This window comes from Macaca nemestrina, chromosome 1, assembly GCF_043159975.1.
Source record: "Macaca nemestrina isolate mMacNem1 chromosome 1, mMacNem.hap1, whole genome shotgun sequence".
Lineage (NCBI taxonomy): Eukaryota > Metazoa > Chordata > Mammalia > Primates > Cercopithecidae > Macaca > Macaca nemestrina.
The window spans coordinates 171,105,293-171,121,401 of NC_092125.1; the positions used below are offsets into that span (position 1 = coordinate 171,105,293).

Here is a 16,109-nt window from a genome sequence, read left to right on the forward strand (position 1 = left end):
TATCTTGGAGAATGCTATAATATTTTGCAGTATTGAGACGTTAAAAAAAAACTCAGTAGACAACAAAATGATGGTAATTTTCCAGAGATAGTATATTCTGTGAAAAACAGTTGTACTGGTGTTTTGAATTTCTTTGGAAACCAGTAGCCTTAACTATGAATATTTCTCTTAAACTTTGGGGTAAGTGCCTCTATGTCATTTGGATTTAGTTGCTTCTTTTTTTTGTCAGAGTGTGATACTGAAAAGTGGCTAAGAGAATAAAGGGGAAAATGAAAGTATATATGAAAAAAGAAATGTAAAATAATTTAATTTTCAATGGTTAATTTCTTTAATAAAGTAATTAAATTAATAAAGCAATCTCATTATAGTTTCCTGTCCCAAAAGTCTGAAAAGTTGCTTTCTTTAGTGTTAGTAATATAAAATAAACTACCCTAGGAAAAAGTATTTCATTTCTTATATTGCTCTGTCTGTAGGATGTTTTGTTGCACTGCTGTTATAGTCTTGTTCTGCCTCACTCTCCAACAGAGTTCTGGATTTTCTACGAATGTACAAGACCAAAAGATTGCAAATATGTTTGAATTGTCCGTGCCTTTCCGCCAACAGCATTATTTGGCAGGACTTGTGTTAACAGAGCTGGCTGTCATTTTAGACCCTGATGCTGAAGGGTAAGTAGAACAGTTTTTACCTTGTAGAATATGAGTTTGATTTTGAACAGTGGACAGAAGTATTCCACTCACATTTCCCAAGGATTAGGAGAGTAATCTTTTACACTCTTTTTCTACTTCCCTCTTCACTAAGTTTCTCACTTATCTGTTTAATCAATTTTATGAAAGACTTTTTCTCATATTTTGTCACCTCTGAATTTGGGATTTGTCTTAAAATTGGTGGCATATCATGATTCATTTAGTATCATTCTTTTTCTTAATAGTATATAAAATAAATTGTGCATATTAGTAGATAGATTTGTTGATATAAAGTAAGTGCTTTTCATTTGAGGAAAATGGTCTTTGATTCCTTGTCAGGAAAATTTATCCTTTTTTGTTTGTTTGAGACAGATTCTTGCTCTTGCAACATCTCAGGTATACTAATTGTGTGAATATACATATATTTAAAGTCACTTTTGTGAAGAAGAATTTTATACAATGGAAAAAATAGCACTTATTGAATAATAGCTGTATGATAGGCTCAGTTCTGAGTACTTTATAAGTATTAAGTCATTTAATCCTCAGAATAACTCTAAGAAGGCAAGTTCTGTTATTATACCCATTTTGCAGATTAGAAAAACAGAAACACAGAAAGGTCACTGAGTAAAAAGTGGCAGAGCCAGGCTTTGAACCAAGGCTTTATTCTAGAGCCCAAGTTCTCTTTCTTTTTTTTTTTTTTTGAGACGGAGTCTCCCGGGCTAATGTGCAGTGGTGGGATCTCGGCTCGCTGCAACCTTTGCCTCCTGGGTTCAAGCGATTCTCCTGCCTCAGCCTCCTGAAGCTGGGACTACAGGCACATGTCACCATACCCAGCTAATTTTTTTGTTTTTGTAGTAACGATGGGGTTTCACCATGTTGTCCAGGCTGGTCTCAAACTGCTGACTTCAAGTGATCCACCACCTCAGCCTCCCAAGGTGTTGGGATTACAGGTGTGAGCCACTGCGCCTGGCCAAAAATTTATAATTTGCCATCATACTATGTAGCATTTTATTTCAAAAATTGCCCTATAAACAAATGTCTTTAGGTTTTAAAAACTTCCAAAGTTGTGTACATTTTTAAAGGATGTTTGGAAATTGATGTAATTAGAAAAATATGTTGTCTGATGAGGTGATTTTTGTTTGTTTGTTTGGTTTTTTTGAGAATAGGTCTCACTCTGTCACCCTCATCCAGGCTGGACAATAGTGGCTTGATTTCAGCCAGCTGTAACCTCTACCTCCCAGGCTCAAGCAATTCTTCTGCCTCAGCCTCCCAACATGCTGGTATTATAGGCGTGAGCCACTGCACTGGCCTGATGATTTGAATTTATAGAAATAGCTTGATGTAGCCAGGCGCAGTGGCTCACACCTTAATCCCAGCACTTTGGGATGCCAAGGCAGTCAGATCACTTGAGTCCAGGAGTTCGAGACCAGACTGGCTGACATGGCAAAACCCCATCTCTACTAAAAATAACAAAAATCAGCCGCACACGGTGGCTTGTGCCTGTAATCCCAGCTGCTCGGGAGGCTGAAGCATGAGAATTGCTTGAATCCAGGAGGCAAAGGTTGCAGTGAGCCAAGATCACACTGCTGCACTCCATCCTGGGTGATAGAGCAAGACTTCTTCTCAAAAAAAAAAAAAAAGCTTGATGTGTTGTTGTGGTCCAGCATCCTTTGTGTGGTATGTCCATCTTAATACTATGACCATAACTCATTTGGGTAATAATGACTTAAAAGTGTTTTTTCTCATAGTAGGAATAATACAAGTTTATAATGCAGTTTAGCCTCATACAAGAACTCCAGAGAACAAAAAGATACTTTAAATAGGTTTTTACAAGGGTTCTCTATTTATTGAATGACTAAGAGAGGAGGTATGTCAAGTTCTTAGCAGTATGTCAGGGGCATAGTCAATACTGAATAAATTGTGAAAGGCCAGATCTGCAAGAGAAAGACGTGTGTTTTTATAATGGCAACTTCCTAAGTTCGGAACCTATTTTAAAGAAATAGTTTTTCACCCTGTGTTCTAAACAGAGCTGGAGGGTCCTGAAGAGGTGCTAATGGGTTTCCATGTAGATTGGGGTGGGCAGTGTGTGCAGACTTTGGAGTACAGAGAGGGCAAACTAAATGGGTGAAACTCTGGGCCTTCCACCCCTGCTTGGCGCCACTTTTGTATTTTGCCATTTGACAAATGACTATGATGTCATTAAAAAAAATAATAAAAGAATCTGTTGTTTGGGGAAAAACACTCTAAAAACAACTTATCTAAACATACTAGCTTTTAAAAATAACTGGTATAGCTCACTCATTTGAATCTATATTTTCAGTATGTTTACTTGGTATATGAAGGTGTTTTTGGTTACAATAAATAGAAAGTTCTTCCTCCAGCTGGCTTTATTAAAGGAAGGAAATTTACTATTTCAAAATTGGAAGAAAGATAGGATTTTTATTATTTATTATTTGTTATTTTTGGTTTTAAGGAGCAGAAAGTTTAATAGGCAAGAAAGAGGAAAGAAAGAAGAAAACAGCTGCCTGGTATAAAGCTGGAGGGGGCTCCGAACAGATCATCCCCCGGAAAAATAGGTTTTTATCACAGTAATATCATCAGTTCAGTGATACCATCATGATTCCAGTTCTTTACATTTCTTACCTCTGCTGGAAGTGTCAGCTTTATCCTAAGGCTGGAGCGTCTCATGACTGCAAGATAGTCTTGCATATAGTTGCCATATATAGGTTCTTAAGGCCCTGTATATCTGGCTCTTGTCTTCTCCTGCCACTCTCTTCCTCCTCACATACCAAGATCTGGCCATGCTGGCCTACTCTCTGTTTCTCTAATGCGCCAAGCTCATTCCCACCTTCAGGCATTTGCACATGGATTTTTCTCCTCTTGAAGCAATGTTGAACAGCCCTCAGATGTTCACATAATCATTTCTTGCTTGTGGTTCTTCAGGTATCTGTTCAAACAGCATCTTCTTAGTGAGATTTTCATTGACCACCCAACCTAAATTACAGCCATGTTGACCAGGCACGGAGGCTCATGCCTGTAATCCCAGCACTTTGTGAGGATGAGGCAGGAGGATTGCTTAAGCCCAGGAGCTCAAGACCAGCCTGGGCAACATAGTGAGACCCTGTCTGTACCAATAATTTTTTTTTAATTAGCCAGACGTGGTGGTGCATGCCTATATAGTCCCAGCTACTCAGGAGGCTGAGGAGGGAGGATCACTTAAGTCCAAGAGGTCAAGGCAGCAATAATCACACCACTGTATTCCAGCCTGGGTGACAGAGTGAGACCTTGTCTCAAGAAAATTAAATAAATAAATAAATAAATAGGCCAGGCGTGGTGGCTCATACCTATAATCCCAGCCTATAATCCATACCTATAATCCCATACCTATAATCCCACGTTGGGAGGTTGAGGTGGGTGGATCACCTGAGGTCAGGAGTTTGAGACCAGCCTGGCCAAAATGGTAAAACCCCATCTCTACTAAAAATACAAAAATTACCTGGGCGTGGTGGTGCATCCCTCTAATCCCAGCTACTCGGGAGGCTGAGGCATGAGAATCACTTGAACCTGGGAGGCGGAGGTTACGGTGAGCCAACATCATGCCACAGCCTCGGCAACAGAGCAAGACTTTGTCTCATAAATAAGTAACAGCCGTGTTGCCCTTGTCACAGTCATTCTTAACCATATAACCCTGTTTTAGTTTCTACAATGCACTTATCTGAAATTTGCTTGTTTATTATCTGTCCTCTCACAGTAGAATGTGAGCATGTGCCAGCATAAGAACAGGCACCTTGTCTTTCTTGTTCAGTGCTGTATTCCCAGTGTCTTAGTATTGTGTCTGGAACAAAGTGGGCACTTGGTAATGTATGTTAATTTGATGAATGAATGATTAACTGTAAGAAACTCACATCTCACCTTTAAATTTTACTGTCTTGGGAGGTATATAGATTATATGCAGCATTGTCTTAGAAAGATCCTTGAGAGGAATGTTTGTCTTTCAATCCACATGCTGCTATATAATCAAGAATAATTCCTTAAGTGGCAATAATATGTTCTATAATTAACCAAAGATTTGCTCTTTAGAAACTTTCATTATAATTAGAAAGTTAAGGCCGGGTGCGGTGGCTCAAGCCTGTAATCCCAGCACTTTGGGAGGCCGAGGCAGGCGGATCACGAGGTCAGGAGATCGAGACCATCCTGGCTAACACGGTGAAACCCCGTCTCTACTAAAAATACAAAAAACTAGCCGGGCGAGGTGGCGGGCGCCTGTAGTCCCAGCTACTTGGGAGGCTGAGGCAGGAGAATGGCGTAAACCCGGGAGGCGGAGCTTGCAGTGAGCTGAGATCCGGCCACTGCACTCCAGCCTGGGCGACAGAGCGAGACTCTGTCTCAAAAAAAAAAAAAAAAATAATAATAATAATAATAATAATAATAATTAGAAAGTTAAGACTGCAAAACAGTACATTATGATTAAATGTTGGTTTTGTAGTACATGGTTCTTTAGAAGATGAAAGGATTTATATTCCTTTATTGTAGCATTTATAAAGAATTGAAAAATCCTTTGAAGTATTGAAGAATTATTATTTTTATGTCTGTGTTTTTCTCTTGCTAAAGTGAGCTCCTTAAAAATGGGAAATGTCTTATCTTCAACATCTAGAATACGATATTACAGATCTTGTATAAATATATATTTAATAACTGAATGGGATTAAGCAGTGTAAACATATGAAAAGGCTTTATGAAGACGAGTGGATAGAGTTTAGGTAGATTGAAGTATGAGTATGGTAGCTGCTGACAGATAAGGAACACCTTTGGCAATCATTAGTGCTTATACAGGAAGTCAAAGAGGAGAACGTGAAAAGCAACTGGCCAGGATCTAAGCCTTGGGAATAATGATGGGGAGTCTGGGGAAGGTGGGAACTACTGGAGAAAATCCTGAGAAGAGATTATGTAAGATGACAAAGTGTCAAGTGGAGCTGGATAATGAGATCTGAGATAGGTTCACTAGATGTGGTTCTTGACAATGTTTAAACATATACTTTCCGCCCACTGGCCCTCCCTATACCCACTAGTCAATAAAAGGGAAACATGGGCCATGGGGCTTGGCAGGAGGCCACCCAGTGGGAGAAGGAGGAGCCAGGGGAGGTGTCTTATTTGACCTTCTTTTGGGAACGCAGCATGTTTTGTGGCTGTACTTCTTGTGGCAGTTACGGCACAGGGGTGCAGGTGAGCATAACCCTTGAGGCAGATCATCTTGTCACAGTTGTGTTTCTGAGTGAGCTGGTGCAGGCAAGGCCCAGTGGTGCCACCTCGCAGGCAAAGCACCACGTGCAGGCAGACTCTTTTCTGGATGTTGTAGTCTGAGCGTGTGGCCATCTCTTAGCTGTTTGCTTTCATGTGTTTTAAAGCCTCTATAAAGGTATACTTTATGAATAAAGAGCTGGAAGAAAGAATAAAGAATCTCCATCTAGATTTCACATACAGCTTTGTAAAATGGCAGATACAATCAAGGGCTTTGGAGGAAGACTACCTGTTTTCTAGTCTCAACTTTTTAAAGTGATGATGTATTTTCAAGATAGGAAAGACACATTTGAAGAAAGAAGGGAAGAGCGTAATGAAGGGAGACATTGAAGCTATTGAAAAAAGGTGGGGTTCATTGAACATATGGAGAAATTATTTTCTGTGAGAAGGTACATTTTTTCTGAGACAAAAAGGAAAGATGATTTGTGAGCTATAAAGATGGAATTGTGTTAAAAGACCTGGCCAGAGCAAATTCAGAATGGCTTTTCTTTCCTAAGTTGGAAGTAAGGTCTTCAGTTGTGATTGATAATAAGAGGCTTAAGGAGAGAGAGTAAGATCTGAAACTGCTGGTGGATGCAACATTAAGGGCCAGTTGAAGTTGGAGTAGATAAATTTTAAATTAGAATGGTTTGCATAGTTAAAGTGCCATCAGCTTAAGGAGAGACAAAAATGTTTAAGTGAAAGTGGCCCTTGTTAGTGTATTAGCCCATTTGAAACTGAGGGGGATTGGGAGTCTAAAAAAGTTGTAAGGGCCCAAATGAGGTATATTAGTAAAGAAGTGCAGTTTAAATAGAGATGTCAAAGGCAACCCCAGCCTGTGGGCTACATAATCCATTAGGTAGGGGATTTTTCTTTCAGAAAAAGGGAGTAATTTATTTTTGGTAAATGTGAAAAGATCTGATTTGATGTAATAACATTTACAGCATTTTAAAATTTACCTTGTTTAGCTTCAAAATGTAACTGTAAGTAGTCTTAGTTTCTTTATATTCAAATATACTAATAAGGAGTTAATATAAAAATATTCAGATTTAATTCTAAGTGAATTTGTATAGCATTTCCTTTTCTTCAATTCTTATTTTACACATTTTTTACATTTTTATACATTTAATTTATTTTAAAATGAGAAATGTTTTGTAGGAATGGAATACATGCAAATATATGACAAAGGTAAGAAATTGAACAAAATTTTTTCAATACCATGACTTACTGTTTGTTTTAAAGATGTTAGCTAATCTCTGTGGCCTTACTGCTTTTTCTTCTTTGTCGTCTTCTTTTTAAATAGACTGTTTGGATTGCATAAGAAAGTCATCAATATGGTACACAATTTACTCTCCAGTCATGACTCAGACCCACGGTACTCTGACCCCCAGATAAAGGCTCGAGTGGCCATGTTGTATCTACCTCTGATTGGTATTATCATGGAAACTGTACCTCAGCTGTATGATTTTACAGGTACCTGGTATAATTAAGACATTTTAAAGGCAAAGCTCAATGTTTAAAAGTGTTAGAAAATATCTCAAGGATGAAGATCTTATTTTAGGAAAGTAAGAATTGTGCACTGATAAAAGTAAACTATAAATATTTAAGTATATTGCCAAAAAAAAACCTTTGACCATGTGAGAGAATTCCATATAAGATTGCTTTAAATAGTTCTTATGATGAATTTTAAAACAATGATTTTATAGCAATTCTGTACCTACATTTTAGGAAATGTTTGTGTAAACATGCACTGTACATCTGAAAAAATACAAGAAAACTTGACAGATGTTTACCACCGTCAGTTTTGACTTTATTCATATATATAAAATTGAAATGAATATTCACTTGAATATCAGGAATTATGTTTATTGCTAACACCAGGTTAATAAGTTGAGTGGTATTACTTCTTCAAAACTAGAACCTACAAAGTTTTATTGCTCTTGCTTTACATATTTAGAATTTACTTAAACATAGAATTTAGTTTGCAACAATATTTTCGTTAGGGCAAATGAGGGAATTTAAACTAGCAATTAGCCCGAAAGCTTCCAGTTTAGTAAAACAGAAACGTTTCCTGAGTATCTAATGTGTATTAAGAACTTCGACAGGTGCTGGTGTTACAAAGATAACCAACTGTTTACCTTTAAGAGACTGATAGTTGAGCAGTCTTTCTATTATTTTGATCACTAACATGAATTTCCTTACCTGAAGGCAGAAATGTTTATATTCTTATATCTTCTTTGACTAGCAAGTTAATGTTCTCTATAAACTATAAATTATTACCATAGCAATGAGTTACTGTTAAAGATATTTAAAATATTATCTAAAAGAAGTAAATCTAACTATTACATGTTAACAGGTTATTCTTTTAAAGAATAGTGGAGAATAGGAAAAGGAATTAGTTCAACTAAAGAGTTTTATTTATTTATTTTTTGGACTATTTTTCTTTAGAAACTCACAATCAACGAGGAAGACCAATTTGTATAGCCACTGATGATTATGAAAGTGAGAGCGGAAGTATGATAAGCCAGACCGTTGCCATGGCAATCGCAGGGACATCGGTCCCTCAACTAACAAGGCCTGGCAGTTTCCTCCTCACGTCAACGGTAAAAACAATCCTCCTACAGAATTTTTTTTGCTAGAAAGACAAATATTTGGATATGCCCTTAAGTATATGAGATTATTGTTATCAACTGATGCAAAAGTACTCAGTTTTATTTATGAAAACATTAAAGTTCCCAGAATATTAACTGTTTTCTACCAGTTTTAAAAATGATTACCTCAGGCTTTATAGGAGAAAGCCCTGTATTCTGTCATTCAGAATTTGGAAAATTGCCCCATTATAGATAGTTCATTTCTTTATTTTTTAAACCCGTTTTATTCTTTATCAGCCCTAAGAAAGATTCTCAGTCATTTGAGGATTTTTTTTAATCTGTGAGGATTTATACTTTTTTATGTTTGGAAAACACTTGGTATTTACTATGCCCCTGAATTTTCCCCCTCTTAAAGGCAGAAGGATTGGGGCAGGAAGGAACCAAATTGCCAGTAGAGCAATATCAAGTTCTAGAAGTTTTAAATGATTTTTTTCCAGAAAAATGCAGTAATATTTAAGGAAACTGCCCTACTTGACAAATTTATAGCTTTATTAAGGTATTATTTACATATCAAAAAAATTCACCTATTGTAAGTGTATACCTTAATGGTTTTTAGTATAGTTACGGAGTTGTACAGGTATCACCACAAGCTAATTTTAGAACTTTTCCAACACCCTGGAAAGATTCCTTATACCTGTTAGCAGTCACTCCTACCCAAGCACTAGAGAGTGACTAACCTACTTCTATCTGTATAGAGTTTCCTATTCTGGACATTTTATATAAATGGAATTATTTACTGTATGATCTTTTGTGTTTGGATTCTTTCACTAAGCATAAGTTTTTGAGATTCATCCATGCTGTGTATGTATCAATACTTCTTTCCTTTTTTATTGCCAAATTGTATTGATACACTAAAGTTTGTTTATCCATTTGTCAGTTGATGAACAGCTGGATCATTTCCACTTTGGGGCTGTTAGGAATAATGCTGCCATGAACATTTATGTACAAGTCTTTGTGTCCACATACGTTTTCATCTCTCTTAGGTAGATACCTAAGAGTAGATTTGCTGGATCATATGGTACCTCTATGTTTAACATTTTTAGAGACTTCTAAACTCTTTTTTTTTTTAATGTGGCTATACTATTTTTCATTCTCATCAGCAATTAATAAGAATTTCTGTTCTCCAAATCCTCATCCACACTTGTTATTATCTGTCTTTTTGATTAGGACACCTTTAGTGATTGTAAATTGGAACTTCACTAGTTTTGATTTGCATTTCCCTAACAACCTACACATGTTGAACATCTTTTTGTGTGCTTATTGGCACATTGTTTTGTGTACCTCCTTTGCAGAAGAGTCTATTCAAATCTTTTGTCATTGGCCAGGAGCAGTGGCCCACACCTGTAATCCCAGAAATTTAGAAGGCTGAGGTGGGAGGATTGCTTGAGCTCAGGAGTTTGAGACCAGCCTAGGGGACATGACAAAACTCTGTTTCTATCCAAAACCACAAAAAATAGCCAGGCATGGTGGCGTGTGCCTGCTGTAGTCCCAGCTACCTGGGAGGCTAAGGTGGGAGGATCATTTGAGCCTGGGAGGTGGAGGTTGCAGTGAGCCAAGATTGCACCATTGCTCTCCAGCCTGCACAACAAAGCAAGACCCTGTCTCAAAAGAAAAAAAAAAGTTTGCTATTTTAAGATAGTGTTATTCATCTTCTTGTTATTGAACTGAAAGAGTTCTTTATATATTCTGGATTTGTAAAATAATCAGCTATCTGATTTACAAATACTTTCTCCCTTCCTATGGATTATCTTTTTACTTTCTTGATGGTGTCATATGAAGTGTGAAAGTTTTTAATGAATTCCAGTGTATCAGATTTTTTTTTATTAATTGCACTTTTGGTGACCTACCTATAAAATAATACAATAAAGTACATGTACAAAATGTAATAATAAAATAAACAGCAACGTATCCACTGCTCATTTTAAGAAAGCAGACATCACAGCCTGGTAACCTTCAAAGCTACCAATGGCCTTCCTCAATTTGATCTCTCCCTCGCCTGAGAATGACCATTGTTCTTAATTTTGTAAACCTTTTTTTTTTTTTTAACTTTTGTGAAGTATACTACATATGACAAAGTACATAAAACATAAATGAATGAGGTTTTAAAACATTAGAAAATAAACAGCTTTGTAATTACCACTCAGGACAAAAACAAGAATGTTGGCTGCCTTCCAGAAGTTCTTAGCATGCCCTTTCTCAACCACAGCAACCCACCAAACTACTCACTGTCGTGATTAATGATATAATTGCATAATTTTGTTTAGAGTTTTACCATCTAGGTCAGGTGTGGTGGCTCACTTCTGTAATCCCGGCACTTTGGGAGGCCGAGGTGGGCAGATCACTTGAAGTCAAGAGTTCAAGACCAGCCTAGCTAACATGGTAAAACCGATCTCTACTAAAAAATACAAAAATATTAGCCAGACATGCTGGCAGGCGCCTGTAATCCCACCTACTCAGGAGGCTGAGGCAGGAGAATCGCTTGAACCTGGGAAGTGGAGTTTACAGTAAGTCGAGGTCTTGCCACTGTACTCCAACCTGGGCAACAAAGCAAGACTCTGTCTCAAAAAAATGGATAGAGAGAGAGAGAGAGAGTTTTACCATCGAAGTTTGCATTCTAAGATACTATAGTGTGTATATATAGAGAGAGAGTTTGTTTGGTTTTGGTTTTATTTTTTGGGACGGAGCCTTGCACTGTAGCCTAGGTAGGCTGGAGTGCAGTGGCATGATCTTGGCTCACTGCAACCTCTGCCTCCTAGATTCAAGCGATTCTCTTGTCCCGACCTCCCAAGTAGGTGGGATTACAGGTGACCACCACCACACCTAGCTAATTTTTGTATTTTTAGTAGAGACAGGGTTTCACCATGTTGGCCAGTCTGATCTCAAACTCCTGATCTCAGGTGATCCACCTGCCTCGGCCTCCCAAAGTGCTGGGATTATAGGCGTGAGCCACCATGCCCAGCCAAAATACTGTAGTTTAGTTTTATATTATGTTTTTAGTATTCATTAATGTTACGAAATGTAGCTGTAATTCACTGATTTTCATTTCAGTATGATATTCCATTGTCTAACTATAAATCAGTTTATTTGCCCATTCTATTGATAGATGTATGAATGGTTTCTGATCCTTGGTTATTTGCAAACAGCAATTAAATATAAATTAAATATAAATTAAAATATATATCCTGCATGCATATATATACTTTTATTTAGGGTATTTTCTAGAAGTGGAATTTGTTGGGTCATAGACTGTGGGTATCTTAATCTATAGCAGGTAATAGCCAACTATTTTCCAGAGGGCTTACCTTAATTTATACTTAACACCTACAGTATGAGAGTTCTCATTCCTTTGCATGTTCATCAATACTTAGAGAATTGTCAGATTTTTAAATATTTGCCAATCTGGTCATTTATAGTTGAATCTCATTTTAGCTTTTATTTCCCCAAAGACTTATGTGGTGTGCACTTTTCCATATGTATGATTGACCATTTGGATTCTCTCTTCTGAAGTGTCTAGAGTGCTTGTATTTGGTTGTTTGCTTTTGTTTAATGATTTTTAGGACTTTGTATGTTCTAGATCAAGTTCGTTGTCAGTTATAAGTGATTCAAATATTTCTTCTCTGTAGCTTGCTGTTTTACACATTTAATGGTGCATTTGGTGGTAAGAATGCCTACTTTTATTTTATTTTATTATTTATTTATTTTTTTATTTTTTTGGGAGACGGAGTCTTGCTCTGTCACCCAGGTTGGAGTGCAGTGGCATGATCTCAGCTCACTGCAACCTCCGTCTCCTTGGTTTGATCGATTTTCCTGCCTCACCCTCCTGAGTAGCTGGGACTACAGGCGTCCGCCACCATGCCTGGCTAATTTTTTTGTGTTTTTAGTAGAGACAGGGTTTCAGCATTTTAGCCAGGATGGTCTCGATCTCCTGACCTCGCGATCCACCCATCTCGGCCTCCTAAAGTGCTGGGATTATAGGCTGAGCCACCCGCCCGGCCTAGAATGCCTAATTTTAAAATACTTAAATGTATCAGTCTTGCAGCTAATATTTTCTGTATCTTCTTTAAGGAATTTTCTTCTATTTCAGAATTTTGAAGGTATTCTGTGTTACATTCTAAATTTTCTTTTGTTCTTCCTTTTACATTGAATCTTAAAATCTACCTGAAATAGATTTTTTAATATACAGTATAATTTGGGAGTCCAGATTCATTTGTTTATTTATTTATACTGCATATTATACCAGATTATTTCAGCACCATTTATTAAAAGAATATTTTCCCTACGTCTCTGTAGTACTGCCTCTATATGGTCTACTATGTAGAGAAAGTAATACGTTTTAAAATGTTTTCTTGGCTACGTTTTGGCCCTCTGTATATCTACATAAATTTGAAAATCAGCTCGTAAAGTTCCACTAAAATAAATAAACAAAAACCAATGAACCTGTTGGAATTTTAGTTAAGATTGTATTGAATTATAATTACACTATTGAATCTTCTAATTTTTGAACAGAAATCCCCCCATCATTTAGGCGGCCTTTAGTGTCTTTTAGTACATAAACTTTTTTAGTTTCTACCAAGGAAGACTAGCATATCTTTTGTAGATTTATTATTTATGCTTGATATTTTTTAATGTTCTTATAAATGTCTTTTTCAAAAATTCTGTTTTCTAACTGTTGATTGCTTTGTATGGAAATGGAATCAATTTTTGTACAGAAACAAAATACTCATTATAAAAAAATGATTTTTGTACAGTGATTTTTATTTCCACAAGAATTGATAAAGTGAGAAACTGATAACACATTTATAGATTTTTTTTCCTACACACAATCATATAATTTGTGAATAATAACAATGTAGTTTCTTCCTGTCAATTTTTTTTAAGATATATATAATTTATTGTACTGGCTGGTACCTCCAGTACACTGTTGAATAGAAGTGGTGATGTTTGTATCTTTAAAAGTAAAACTTTCAGCATGTCATTCTTAAACATATGTTCTGTGTGTTTTGGGTTTTTTTAAAAGATACTTTCCTTTATTGTGGAAGTCTCTTTCTATTACTAGTTTACTAAGCATTTTTTTTTTAGTTATGAATAGTTGAATTGTTATCGAATGCCTTTTCCGCATTCAGTGAGATGGCTGTATTGTTTTGCTTTTTGGTCTTTTAGTGTTGTTTATTTAAATTGATTTTCTAGTGTTAAACCAACATTGTAATCCTGAATTAAACTCAACTTCTTCATAATTGTGTACTAATGGATTTTGTTTGCTAATATTTTGTTAGGATTTGTATATGCATGGTGATAAGATTGCCTATAATTTTTCTTTCTTATATTCTTTTCAGGTTTTAGAATCAAGGTTAGGTTAGCCAATTAAAATGCAGTAGGGAGTTTTCTCTTTTATTCTCTTCTCTGCAAGTACGTAAGATTAGAATTATTTCTTAATGGAATATTTGGAAAACTTATGAAGCCATCTGTGCTTGAAGTGTGTTCTTTTTTAGGTTTTAAAATTACTGTTATAATTTATTATCTGTGAGACTGTTGAAATTTTCTGTTTCTTCTTACATTGATTATTTATTTATTTATTTATTTATTTATTTATTTATTTATTTTGAGATAGAGTCTCACTCTATCACCCAGGCTGGAGTGCAGTGGCATGATCTCGGCCCACTGCAACCTCTGCCTCCTGGATTCAAGCCATTCTCCGGCCTCGGCCTCCTGAGTAGCTGGAATTACAGGCGTCTGCCACTGTGCCCGACTAATTTTTGTATTTTTAGTGGAGACAGGGTTTCACTGTGTTGGCCAGACTGGTCTTGAACTCCTGACCTCAGGTGATCCCCCGCCTTGGTCTCCCAAAGTGCTGGAATTAACAGGTGCAAACCACTATGCCTGGTCTTCTTAACACTGCTTTTTGTAAATTTTATCCTAGTAGAAATGTATTCACATTTCTTGACTTACAAAGTTATTCAAAAGACCTTGTATAATTTTTTAAATGTCTGTATCATCTGTAGTAGATGTAAACTTTTTTTCTATGGCTAGATTTTTGTACCTTTTCTTACCTTTATCAGTCTTATCAGACAGTTGAAATATATTGTTAGTCTTTATAAAGAACCAGTATGGGGGCACTGTTGACTCTTACTTTTTAATGTTTATTATTTATTATCTTCTGCTTTCTTTGGGTTTACATTCATGTTCTTTTTCTAACTTCTTGAGATAGATGCTTAACTCACTAATTTTCATCCTTTCTTTTTTGATATGTATTTTCAGCCTATGCATTTTTCTTCTATTGTTTAGTTAAATGCTGTTTATATGTAACATTTTTTCCTTTTTGTTTATTATATTTTAAGTTCTGGGATGCATGTGCAGAATGTGCAGGTTTGTTACATAGGTATATACATGCCGTGGTGGTTTGCTGCACCCATCAGCCCGTCAATTACATTAGGTATTTCTCCTAATGCTATCACTCCCCTACCCCCCTAGTCCCCGACAGGCCCCAGTGTGTGATGTTCCCCTCCCTGTGTTCATGTGTTCTCATTGTTTGACTCTCATTTATGAGTGAGAACGTGGTATTTGGTTTTCTGTTCCTGTGTTAGTTTGCTGAGAATGATGGTTTCCAGCTTCATCCATGTCCCTGCAAAGGACATGAACCCATCCTTTTTATGACTGCATAGTATTCCATGGTGTATATGTGCCACATTTTATTTATCCAGTCTATCATTGATGGGCATTTGGGTTGTTTCCAAGTGTTTGCTATTGTGAATAGTGCCGCAGTAAACATACAGGTGCATCTGTCTTTATAGTAGAATGATTTATAATCGTTTGTGTATATACCCAGTAATGGGATTGCTGGATCAAATGGTATTTCTGGTTCTAGATCCTTGAGGAATCAGCACACTGTCTTCCACAATGGTTGAACTAATTTACACTCCCAAAAACAGTGTAAAAGCATTCCTATTTTTCCACATCCTCTCCAGCATCTGTTGTTTCCTGACTTTTTAATGATCGCCATTCTAACTGGTGTGAGATGGTATGTCACACCAGTTAGATTTGCATTTCTGTAATGACCAGTGATGATGAGCTTTTTTTCATGTTTGTTGGTCTCGTAAATGTCTTCTTTTGAGAAGTGTCTGTTCATATCCTTTCCCCACTTTTTGATGGCATTGTTTGTTTTTTTCTTGTAAATTTGTTTAAGTTCTTTGTAGATTCTGGATATTAGCCCTTTGTAAGTTGGATAGATTGCAAAATTTTTCTCCCATTCTGTAGGTTGCCTCTTTACTCTGATGATAGTTTCTTTTGCTGTGCAGAAGCTCTTTAGTTTAATTAGATCCCATTTGTCAATTTTGGCTTTTGTTGCCATTGCTTTAATCATGAAGTGTTTGCCCATGCCTATGTCCTGAATGGTATTGCCTAGGTGTTCTTCTAGGGTTTTTATGGTTTTAGGCCTTACGTTTAAGTCTTTAATCCATCTTGAGTTAATTTTTGTATAAGGTGTAAGGAAGGGGTCCAGTTT

The 16,109-nt window shown here is 36.5% G+C and overlaps 1 protein-coding gene across 15 annotated transcripts in view; it reads left to right on the top strand.

The window, feature by feature from the left end:
* Nucleotides 1–16,109, top strand: part of LOC105495176 (dedicator of cytokinesis 7) — a 234,095-nt gene that overhangs the window by 142,836 nt on the left and 75,150 nt on the right. For all 15 annotated transcript variants that reach the window (XM_024797039.2, XM_024797040.2, XM_024797041.2 and 12 more), the window contains 3 exons: nt 526–665; nt 7,264–7,433; nt 8,409–8,563. In XM_024797039.2, coding sequence (XP_024652807.1) covers nt 526–665; nt 7,264–7,433; nt 8,409–8,563 — 465 coding nt within the window. The remainder of the gene's footprint in view (nt 1–525; nt 666–7,263; nt 7,434–8,408; nt 8,564–16,109) is intronic.